At 36.4% G+C, this 12,651-nt stretch overlaps 1 protein-coding gene across 2 annotated transcripts in view; it reads left to right on the top strand.

Moving 5' to 3' along the window:
* Positions 1 to 12,651, top strand: part of CNTRL (centriolin) — a 109,514-nt gene that overhangs the window by 12,343 nt on the left and 84,520 nt on the right. For both annotated transcript variants that reach the window (XM_043989266.1, XM_043989265.1), the window contains 2 exons: positions 790 to 931; positions 11,962 to 12,148. In XM_043989266.1, coding sequence (XP_043845201.1) covers positions 790 to 931; positions 11,962 to 12,148 — 329 coding nt within the window. The remainder of the gene's footprint in view (positions 1 to 789; positions 932 to 11,961; positions 12,149 to 12,651) is intronic.

The raw sequence follows: 12,651 nt of genomic DNA on the forward strand, positions 1-12,651 counted from the left end.
GAGATATTGATGTCCAGAGAGGTAGAGTGACTTGTCCTACATCACACTGGTGATGAGTAGAAGAGCCAGCAATTGAACTCAGTCTTGTGACTTCAAATCCAACATTCTTTCCATTTCACCACACTCTAAATGAGATAATATTTGTGAACTGCTTATCACAGTGCCTGGAACATAGTAAACTTTTAAAAAATGCTTATTCCCTCCCCTACCCTCTAATACCAAACTAAACCTTCCCAGTTCTTCAATCATTCCTTCTTTGACAAGTTTTTTTTTCCTTTTCTCAACTTGATTGCCTGCCTTTGGAGTCACTCCAACTTGCATGTACCCCTTATTTATAAAATGTTGTCTGCCCTTCAGGAATGTGAGCTAGATGGATTATCAGTGTCCATCTTAAATATGATAAATAGAACGATGATTTAACTAGGTAAGCAGAATGCAACAGGTAAGTATCAGAAGCTCAGTTCCAGTATATGTTGCATATTCTTTGTTTCTCAGTTCATCTTTGAAATGAGATGACAAAAGACTTGGGTTCAAGGCCTAGCTCTACCACTAGGTATAGGACTCTGATCAAGTCCTTTAAACTTTCTGAACTTCAGTTTTCTCATTTGTAAAATGAGGGAGTTAGATTATCTCTAAGGTCCCTTGTCATTCCAAGATTCCATGATTCTGTGATTCTGGTTAAAGTCACCCAAATGGAGGGCAAGGAATTTTGCTCATATAACAATATAATATAATTGCTTTAATAATACTGCTTTTTCTTAGCAAGTCTAATTTAACCTTCATTTCCAGGAAAATTGAAGGTCTAGAACATATGCAGAATCTTCAAAAGCTGAATCTTGCAGGAAATGAAATTGATCATATTCCATTATGGTTTGGGAAGAAGTTAAGATCCTTGAGGGTCCTTAATCTGAAAGGCAACAAAATATCCTCAGTAAGTAACTTGAACTGACTTGAACTAGTGTGAGGCATTGTTTTGTTGTTCTTGCTGTCCTTAGTTTGTTTTTGCCGAACAATGCTGCATTGGCTTAAAAATTGAAATGTAAATATTTTGTCATTGAAATTTGAAACATTGGTTTTTTTATTGTCATTCAGATTTAGGACTGAGTTCAGGTAAATGGAATGTAGCTGTACCAAGATGGGTCAGAATGGTTTATTAATAGAGTTAAACACAGCATAGGAAAGTATGGACAAATGAACAACATTTCAGTCAGGAATAGAGTTACATCTGTTCTCCCTTGCCCTTACTATCACATGGGCATCTTCAAGGTAGTACTCTAGATGAACAGTGTGATCAATGGTCAAAGGCACAGAGCTACTAAGAACCTGGGTTTTCATAGGGTTTTCAGACAAAGGGCCTTCTATGGCTGCTGACACATCACCAGTAATTTGATGGGGTCAAGGACCCCATGGACAAGTATCAAAGAAAGGGTCTCTAGAGATTAACCAGGAAGTCTATTCAAAATGAGGAAGGTGGAATTATAACTGTGCTGCATTAGAAATCTTGTGGAAGTAGTTCAGCAGCAGATTCTAACTAGAATTGAATGCTGTTAAGCTTTAAGCATACTGGTATTGTATAACGGAAGTCAGGCATGGTCTTCCTATCCCGGACCATCTCAGCGTAAGAATATGAGGATACATGGGACTAATATTAATTTTATGACATTTAAGAATGAGGATTAGGGCATTTAATTGTAGGAGGCCTCTGATTTACCTTCCCCCAAAGTGCCTGGACCAGAAGAACAAATCCTATGACTCAACCTTTACCAGAAGAACAAATCCTATGACTCAACCTTTAAGAACTAGATCTATTTCCCAGTCTTCTCCAGGGATCATTCTACTTTTCCTTTGGTATTTTACCAAAAAGCAATAGGGAAATGTTGACTAGGGCACAGATGCTTCCTTCACTAAATAGTGGATGACTAGAGGACAGCGTTTGTCTAAAACTATCAGTGCCAGGGAATTAAGGCTTTTTTTTCCTGGGCCTTATCCATTTCATTAGCTATAAGCACCATAGTGGCTCAAAAATTCTAGATGATATGTTCTGCCTCAAAAGCCCCTATCCAAGGTAGGAAAACCTTGACAAATCAATGGAATCCAGTTCTCAAACACCCCATGGAAATTTGTCCCTAGGGATCCTGAATGGGACATGTGGTAGGGATTCAGAGGGCTATCATGTGTACCAAATGGCCTAGCCACTGCATCAGGGTTCCAGTTCTTGTTGAGAAATGCAGTTCCAGTAGGCTTTCTGAGCGAAGTTAAAAAGAAAGCTTTGGATCTGTCCATCACATGTTTCTAGGGCTAGGTGGTACACCCAGCAGGCTATGAGGTCCCTACCTGAATCAACCTCCTAAGTCAGTCTTATGAGTTTATTCTAGTTTGAGTTAATTCTGATAGGTATATGTTCCATGTTCTTCAAGTTTCTTGTAATATTTCATCTTATATCTAGATCATGTATCCATTTTGACCTTATCTTGGTAAATGGTGTAAGATATTGGTCTGTGCTCAATTTTTTGCCAGACTCCTTTCCAGCTTTCCCAATAATTTAAGTCTTTACACTTATCAAACACTAGTTCACTATATTCATTTGCTGCTATAAATGGTATGTCCTTCTCTGTACCACTGATCTACCTTCTATTTCTTAGATGGTGCTAGCTAGTTTTGATATTTAGCTACCTTATAGTTAAGATCTGGTACTGCTAAACATCCTTTTTTTACATTTTTTCCATTAGTTCCTTTGATATTTCTGACATTTTGTTCTTCTAAATGAATTTTGTTATTTTTTTCTAGTTCAGGTAAAATAATTTTTTGATAATTTATATGGAATGGCATTGAATATATAGATTAATTTGGTAAAATTGTAATTTTTAATATATTGACCCTGCCTCCCCATGAACATTAACATTTCTTCATTTATTTAAATCTGATTTTATTTGTGTACAAAGTTTTTAAGGTTTTGTTCATATAGATCCTGGGTTTGGGTAGGTGTATTCCAAGGTATTTTATTCTGTCTATAGTTATTTTAAAGGGGGTTATCTCTAGCTATCTCTTCACGTAGGATCCTGTTGGTGATTTATAGGAATGCTGATGATTTATGTGGATTTACTCTAGATCCTACTACTTTGCTGAAGTTATTATTTCAATTAATTTTTAGTTGTCTTTAGGATTTTCTAAGTATATCATATCATATGCAAAAGGAGATAGTTTTATTACCTCATTCCCTATTCTGATTCCTTCAATTTCTTTTTCTTCTCTTATTGCTATTGCCAGGATTTCCAATACAATATTGAATAATATTGGTGACAGTGAACATCCTTCACACTTGATCCTACTGAGAAGGCTTCTAGCTTTTCCCCATTACAAATAATACTTGCTGATGGTTTTAGGGTAAATGCTTCTTCACAATTTAAGGAAAAGTCTATTTATGCCTATACTTTCGAGTGTTTTCAATAGAATTGAGTATTGTACTTGATCAAATGCTTTTTCTGCTTTATTTTTGTTGCCTTTGTTATTGATCAATTATGTTAATAGTTTTCCTGGGACAGCTAGGTGGTGCAGTGCATAGAGTACCGGCCCTGGAGTCAGGAGCCCTGAGTTTCAAATCCGCCTCATACACTTAACACGTTACTAGCTATGTGACCCTAGGCAAGTCACTTAAACCCCAATCTTTGCCTCACCAAAAAAAAAAAAAAAAAATTTTTTTTTCTTTATGTTAAACCATCGCTGCATTCCTGGTATGAGTCCCACTTGGTCATAATGGTATAATCTTTGTAATATATTGTTGTACTCTTTAGCTAGTATTTATTTAGGATTTTTGCATCCATATTCATTAATAGAATTGGTCTATAGTTTTCTTTCTCTGTTTTCACTCTTCCCGGTTTAGGTGTTATTATCATATTTGTTTCATAAAAGAAGTTTGGTAGGGTCCCTTCTTTGCCTGGTATTCCAAATAATTTATTTAATATTGGAATAGTTGGTCTTTAAATGTTCGATAGAATTCACTTGTAAATCCGTCTGGTCCTGGTGCTTTTTTCTTAGGAAGCTCATTTATGGCCTGTTCAATTTCTTTTTCTAAAACAGGTCTATTTAGATAGTCTATTCTTCTGGAAATCTAGGCAGTTTGTATTTTTGGTAAATAGTTTTCCATTTCACTTATGCTATTAATATTTATTGGCAAAGAGGGGCAGCTAGGTGGCGCAGTGGATAGAGCACCAGCCCTGGAGTCAGGAGTACCTGAGTTTCAGATCCGGCCTCAGACACATAACACTTACTAGCTGTGTGACCCTGGGCAAGTCACTTGACCCCAATTGCCTCACTAAAAAAAAAAATTAAAATTAAAAAAAAAATTTATTGGCAAAGAAATGTGCAAAATAACTCCTTATAATTGCTTTGATTTCATCTTCTTTCTAACTATTTTATTGGGTTTTTTCTTTTCTAAATCTTTTTGGCCGGGGGGGGGGGGGGGGGGGGGGGGGATAGGGCAGTGAAAGTTAAGTGACTTGCCCAGGGTCACACAGCTAGTACGTGTCAAGTGTCTGAGGCTGGATTTGAACTCAGGTCCTCCTGAATCCAGGGCCAGTGCTTTATCCGTGGTGCCACCTAGCTGCCCCCTATTGTTTTTTTCATAATATCAACTTCCACTTTTGTTTACTCAGTGGTTTTCTTACATTTAGTTTTATTAATTTCACCTTTAATTTTTAGGATTTCCAATTTAGTGTTTAATTGGGGATTTTTAATTTGTTCTTCTATTTTTTTAATTGCATACCCAAATCATTGGTCTGCTCTTTCTCTTTTTTATTGATATAAGTACTTAGAGATATAAATTGTCCTCTGATTACTGCTTTTGCTGTATCCTGTAGTTTTTAACATGATGCTTCCTTATTGTCACTTTCTTTCATGAAATTACTAATTGTTTCTATTATTTGTTCTTCAGCTCATACATTCTTTTTTTTTTTTGCGGGGCATTGGGGGTTAAGTGACTTGCCCAGGGTCACATAGCTAGTGTCAAGTGTCTGAAGCTGGATTTGAACTCAGGTACTCCTGAATCCAGGGCCAGTTCTTTATCCACTGCGCCACCTAGCTGCCCCCCAGCTTATACATTCTTTTTTTTTTTTTATGTATAAGGTATTTTATTTTTTTCCGTTACATGTAAAGATAGTTCTCAACTTTGTTTATACAGGCTTTACAATTTCAGATTTTTCTCCCTCCCTCCCCCCTCCCCTAGACAGCAGGTAATCTGATATAGGTTATATCTATATATCTATATACATATACATATAGATATATATATCTATATACACACATATATATACACATAATAACATTAATCCTATTTCTGCATTAATCTTGTTACAAGAGAAAAAATCAGAGCAGTGATGCAAAACCTCAAAATAGAAAAAAAAAACAACAGCACCCAAAACAAAAGAAATAGTATGGTTCAATCAGCATCTATACTCCCACAGTTCTTTTTTTTTTTTCTTGGATTTGGAGATCCTCTTCTATTATGAGTTCCCTTGAACTCTTCTGTACCATTGCATTGGTGAGAAGAATATAGTCCATCACAGTAGGTCAACACTCAATGTTGATGATACTGTGTACAATGTTCTTCTGGTTCTGCTCATCTCACTCATCATCAGCTCACGTAAGACCCTCCAGGTTTCTCTGAACTCCTCCTGCTCATCATTTCTTTTGTTTTTGTTTTTTTTGTTTGTTTGTTTTTGTTTTTTTTTTAGTGAGGCAATTGGGGTTAAGTGACTTGCCCAGGGTCACACAGCTAGTAAGTGTTAAGTGTCTGAGGCCGGATTTGAACTCAGGTACTCCTGACTCCAGGGCCGGTGCTCTATCCACTGCGCCACCTAGCCGCCCCTGCTCATCATTTCTTACAGCATAATAGTATTCCATTGTATTCATATACCACAACTTGTCCAGCCATTCCCCAATTGATGGGCACCCCCTCAACTTCCAATTCCTTGCTACCACGTAAAGAGCAGCTATAAATATTTTTGTACATGTGGGTCCCTTTCCCCCTTCCATGATTTCTTTGGGAAAAAGACCTAAAAGTGGAATTGCTGGGTCAAAGGGTATGCACAGCTTTATCGCCCTTTGGGCATAATTCCAAATTACTCTCCAGAATGGTTGGATCAGTTCACAGCTCCACCAACAATGCATTAGTGTTCCAATTTTCCCACAGCTTCTCCAACATTTATTATCTTCCTTTTTTGTCATTTTCAGCTCATACATTCTTTAAGATTAGGTTGTTTAGTTTCCAATTAGTTTTTTTTTCCTGTGTTTCTGTAGTTCCTTATTAAATATAATTTTATTGCATTGTAGTCTGTAAGGAGTCATTTAATATTTCTGCTTAAGATTTTTGTGCCCTAATATGTGGTCAATCTTTATAAAGGTACCATGTACCACTGAGAAAAAAGTATATCCTTTGAACTGATTCAACCATTCTGGAGAGCAATTTGGAATTATGCCCAAAGGGCGATAAAGCTGTGCATACCCTTTGACCCAGCAATTCCACTTTTAGGTCTTTTTCCCAAAGAAATCATGGAAGGGGGAAAGGGACCCACATGTACAAAAATATTTATAGCTGCTCTTTACGTGGTAGCAAGGAATTGGAAGTTGAGGGGGTGCCCATCAATTGGGGAATGGCTGGACAAGTTGTGGTATATGAATACAATGGAATACTATTGTGCTGTAAGAAATGATGAGCAGGAGGAGTTCAGAGAAACCTGGAGGGTCTTACGTGAGCTGATGATGAGTGAGATGAGCAGAACCCGAAGAACATTATACACAGTATCATCAACATTGAGTGTTGACCTACTGTAATGGACTATATTCTTCTCACCAATGCAATGGTACAGAAGAGTTCAAGGGAACTCATGATAGAAGAGGATCTCCAAATCCAAGAAAAAAACCAAAAAGAACTGTGGAGTATAGATGCTGATTGACCATACTACTTTCTTTTGTTTTGGGTGCTGTTGTTTTTTTTTTCTATTTGAGGTTTTGCATCACTGCTCTGATTCTTTCTCTTGTAACAGGATTAATGGTATTATGTGTATATATATGTGTGTATATATATATCTATATGTATATGTATAGAGATACATAGATATAACCTATAATCAGATTACCTGCTGTCTAGGGGAGGGGGGAGGGAGGGAGAAAAATCTGAAATTGTAAAGCTTGTATAAACAAAAGTTGAGAACTATCTTACATGTAACGGAAAAAATATAAAATACCTTATATGTAAAAAAAAAAAAGTATATCCTTTCTATTTCCTTCAGTTCTCTCAGATAGCTATCATATCTAGCTTATCTAAAATTCTATTACTTCCTTAACTTCTTATTATTTTTTTTGGTTAGATGTATCTAGTTCTGAGAGGGAAAGATTAAAGTCCCTCACTATTATAGTACTACTGTCTGTTTCCCACCAGTAATTCATATCTTCTTTAAAAAAATTAGATGCTATGGTTATTTGGTGCATATAGGTTTAATATTGATATTGCTTCATTATCTGTGGTACCTCTTATTATAATGTAGTTTCCCTGTTCATATCTTTTAATTAAGTCAATTTTAGCTTTGACTTTGTGTCATATTGTCATTGTGATTGCTACCCCTGCTTTTTTTGTATCAGCTGAGGCATAATACGTTCTACTCTAGACCTTTAACTTTGTGTGTAGCTTTTTTAAAAATGTATTTCTTGGGGCAGCGAGGTGGCGCAGTGGATAGAGCACCGGCCCTGGATTCAGGAGGACCTGAGTTCAAATCCAGCCTCAGACACTTGATACTTACTAGCAAGCCACCACAATTGCCTCACCAATAAATAAATAAATAAATAAATAAATAAATAAATCATGTATTTCTTGTAAGCAGCATAGTCAGATTCTGATTTTTAATCCATTCTGCTATCCATTTCCATTTTATCGGTGGATTTGTCCCATTCACATTTGAAGTTATAATTACTATTTATGTATTTCCATCCATCCTATTTTTCCTCAGTATTGTCCTTCTCAGACTCACTATTTACACTATCCCTCCTCTAGTTCACTTTTAACCTACTACCTCCCTAAATCTGCACCCCTTTAAAGAATCTCTCCCTTATTCTTTCCCCCTCACCCTCCTGTTCCTTATTCTACCTATTAGTCTAAGGGTCCCCTCTCTTTGCTCTCCCCCACCATCCAAACTCTTAATCTTTACACCCTTCTAAGAATCTCTCCCCTCTTATCCTGTTCCCTCACCCTCTTATTTCTTCATGTATTTAGAACATTTTTCTACTCCTTTAGATGTATATGTATATGTTGTTCACTTTTTAACCCAGATCTAGTGAGAGCAGGGTTCCAGCACTACCAGTCTTCCACCCCAACTTATTTCCTCTGTATCGGTTCTTCCTCTTGTGCCTCATTTGTATGAGATAATTGCTCTTTTTTTGCCTTTTCCTACACAAATTTTATTTTTAGAATCACCCCATCATACTCAGCACAGCCCCATTCTTTCTTTCAAACTACCCACTTACTAATAGTCTTAAGAATACTGATAACATTTCTGTGTATAAAAAGTAAGCAATTTGACCTTATTGAGTCCCTTGTAATTGGTCATTGATGTTTACCTCATATTTCTCCTAGATCTTACATGTTATATTTTCCATTAAGTTCTGGTCTTTTTGCAAGAAAATTCTGAAAGTTTGTCAGTTCATTGAATTTTCTTTTTTTTTTTTCATTCAGAATTATGTTAACTTTGCTGGGTAACTTATTTTTAGCCACAACTCCAGTTCTTTTTCTCTTCAATATATAGTGTTCTAAGACCTGTGGTCTTTTAGTGTAGCAACTGCTAGGTCTTCTGTGACTCTAATTGTGGCTTCACAGTGTTTGAATTGTTTTTTTCTTATTGCTTGTTGACTGATATTTCTGTAAGTTTTCATGTTGTGATCTTTTTCAGGTGGTGATTTTTTTTTTCTATTTCCACTTTCTCCTCTTGTTCTAGAACTTTGAGAAAATTTTCTTTAATTATTTCATATAATATTGCATATGGATTTTTTTATTGTAGCTTTCAGGTAGTCCAATAATTCTTATGTTTTCTCTTCTTAATATGTTCTCCACATCGTTGTTTTTCTTATGAGATATTTCACATTCTCTTTAATTTTTTTCATTCTTTTGATTTTGTTTTATTTTTTCTTGGTATCTTATTATAACATCATTCGTTTCCCCTTGCCCAATTCTAGTTTTCAAAGAGTTTTCTTCCTTAAGATTCTGCATCTCTCTTTCTAGTTCGTTGACTTTGTTTTAATATTTTTCTTGGTTGTTCTTAAGTTCTTCCAATAACTATTTTTGGCCACAAGACCATTTGATGTTGCTCTTTGGAGTAGAAGAAGTGGGGTTTTTTGTTTGTTTTTTTAACTTCAGTATCCTCCTCTGAATATGAACCCAGGTCTTCTCTGTCCCCATGGTAGCTGTCTATGGTTGGGTTCTTTCTCCTTGCTTACTCCTTATTTATTTACTTTTTTATTTTTAGCAACTTATTATGATTACCTGCAGTCCTGGGGTGTGAGGAGTAGTGCCTCTGGCTTCAGGTCCTCCTTACTGTTATTTTCTGAGCTTTGCCAGGGCCCAGCCTCCTCTTCCCCTCCAAGACACAGCTAGGGCCCCCAAAGCCATGCTATGCTGGAAATGCTCTTGCTCCCTGAGGACCCACAAGCAGCCATAACCTTCAGTCTCCTCTTGGTCTGGAACTGAAACCAGGAACTCAGCTCTCCTGTAAGTGCCCACAGCCAGCAGAATTCCAGCCTCATTGCTTCTGCACTTACTGGGTGGGCATGTGTTAGTTCCTTTTCTTCTGCTGTAGCTCAGACTGCCTCTTGGCAGCACAGCTAGGCTTGACTTCCCACTGCAGCAGAGCTGGTCCTTCAATCTTCCCCTGCTCAAATGTCTGACCTGCACACACTATCTGTGAAGTGAGCCTGTGGCTGAGGCTGAGGCTACCTCCCAACCCAGCTGCCCTGAGTTTGTTATTTACTATTTCAGCAGAGGTAGCTGAGTCTTTCCTCTGGTCTTCTCCAATTGTTGAGGAAGGACCAATGCTCAGCCCCAACTCTTGTTTATTTTTGTCACTCTACTCACCCTCAGGTGGTATTTTGTCTTGTTTGTGAAGGAAACCGGAAGAGCTGGAATTCTCTCTGCCATCTTCCCAGAAGCCTCCCTCGGATCTTCCTGCTTTCTTCTGAAATTGTTCATTTCATCATTTCTTATTGCACAATTATATCCCATTGCATTCATTAATCAGTAAATTAATTTAGGTAGTATTGTCATTTTTATTCTAGCGGTTTGACCTACACCTGTTTCTCCAGTTATTTATATCTGTCTTTATTTCTACACAGAGAGTTTTATAAATTCACATAGTTCTAGCTGAATCTTGGAAGCTATATTCCCAAGTATTTTATAGCTTCTATAGTTATTTTAATGGGATTTCTCTTTTTAGCTATTCTCATTGATTGTTATTGATGATATATAGCAATAGCAATGAAACTTTTATAAAAATGTTTTAATGTTTTCTTTATCAATAAATTATATTACTATTCTCATTGTTTATATTTTATAAAGATATTATGTTTATATGACACATTATGCTTTTTCAGAATACTGTCATATCCATTATCTTATCTGATCCTCACGAGTCACCTCTGACAAAAGTATAGGGCAGGGATCATTATTCCTATTTTGCAAATGAGAAAATAGATATAGAGAATTTGAGTAACATACCCCAGATGACACAGTTGTGCTGTCGCTAGCACCAAAAATCCATCTTAGCACTCCTAGGCTATTCTCTTTCCAATATACTGAAGCCAGTTCTGTTCTGAATCACAAAATATCCAAGTATTCCAGTATCTAAGGACCTTTAGAACATAGAATGTTAGGGTTAGAAGGGACTGTAGAACACAGAATGTCAGAATATAGAATATAACAGTAACACAATTATAGAGTTGGAAAGCATTTATAGCCAACATTTATATAACACTTACTATGAGTCAGGTATCATAATACTCCCAACAACCCTGAGAGATAGGTTCTATTATTACCCTCATTTTATAGTTGAGGAAACTGAGGCAGACCATGGCTAAGTGACTTGCCTAGGGTCACACAGCTAGTAAGTGTCAAAGGCTGGATTTGAACTCGGGACTTCCTGACTGCCAGCCTGATGCTAGCCTGTACCAGAAGGTGAATACATTTAATAACACCTTAACAAGAGGGGAACCTTTACTGGAACATGTCCTGGCGCATTCTGCTATAGACCACCCTCCAGGTTAGCATCTAATTCTTAATGAGTTGGGTGCCTTTGGGTCTAGCCATGCAGCCAGATTCAAATACACCTAACTGTACTATCTTGTAACACACATCTCTCCATCTTATTCCAAAGGACAGCATGAGACAGCCCTTGTTAAATGCTAAAATCTAGGTATATCATTCTTTTGCTTTTTCTAATTTAATAACTTTTTTTAAAAATGAGGTTAGTCTGTCATAATATGTTGAGTAAAAGGAAGCTTGGTTTCATCAGCATCACATCTTCCTTTTCTAAAATTTCAGAGTTTCTCTTCAATAATACATCAAAATTTAGAGTTGAGAAATTATAAATGTTATAACTGAAAGGGACTTTCAGGTATCATCTAGTTTCATTCTTCTTGTCTTAACAAATGTGGGAACCGAGGGCCCAATCAGGAATTGAGAAGAATGTTGGCTTAAGAATCAGGAGCCTGTTCAAGTTCAAGTGTTGGCCCTGTGACTAATTCCTTTTGTGATCTTGGAAAGTTACTTAATTTCTCTTAGTTTTACTTTCTTAGAGGTAAAGAGTTTGGTAAGTCTTTGCTGTGGGAAGAAGTATTTCCTTTTATTTTTTACTTCTTTGTCATATTTAATCTAAATTTTTCATAGAACTGCCACAATGACTCTAATACTTATGCATCTCTTTTCAGCTCCAGGAAGTAAGCAAGTTGAAGTCACTCAATGATTTAACTTCTCTGGTTCTGGAAGGCAATCCAGTAGTAGAGCTTCCTCATTACCACCTATATACCATTTTTCACCTCAGATCCCTGGAAAGTTTGGAGGATCAGCCAGTGACAAGTCAGGACAGGCTGGAATCTTTTGATAGATTTGATTTAGGTAAGGTGATAAATTTTCTAAGTCAAAGTCTAAGCTTCTGAAAAAAAATTCAGAAAACACTTTTCAAAAAAATACATTTATTATGAGTTTCCTAATAGTAAATAATTTGCATAGAAAATACTAATGTTTGGAGGCTACTATGGTGTGTTTTTTAAAAATGTCACTAGATTTGCAATCAAAAGATAGGAGTTCGATACTGTACTGCTATTTACTCAGCTGAATGTATGACCTTGGGCAAATAAATTACTTTACCCTTCTGAATCTGTTTTCTCTTTAGTATCCTGTCATGGAACTAAAGTCCTTTTGCTACTCATTTCACAGGGGCTTCGTTAGGATCAAATGAGATAATGAATATGAATAAAGTTCTTTGTAACTGTAAAGCTCCAATAATATGAGATTTTGTTTATTACTATCATACCACAAAACTAGTCTTTTGAAACACTACATGGAATAAAATTTTTAATAGAATTATTACCACATTTTTTAAAATCCTTTTTTATATT

Source organism: Dromiciops gliroides, chromosome 2 (genome assembly GCF_019393635.1).
Source record: "Dromiciops gliroides isolate mDroGli1 chromosome 2, mDroGli1.pri, whole genome shotgun sequence".
Lineage (NCBI taxonomy): Eukaryota > Metazoa > Chordata > Mammalia > Microbiotheria > Microbiotheriidae > Dromiciops > Dromiciops gliroides.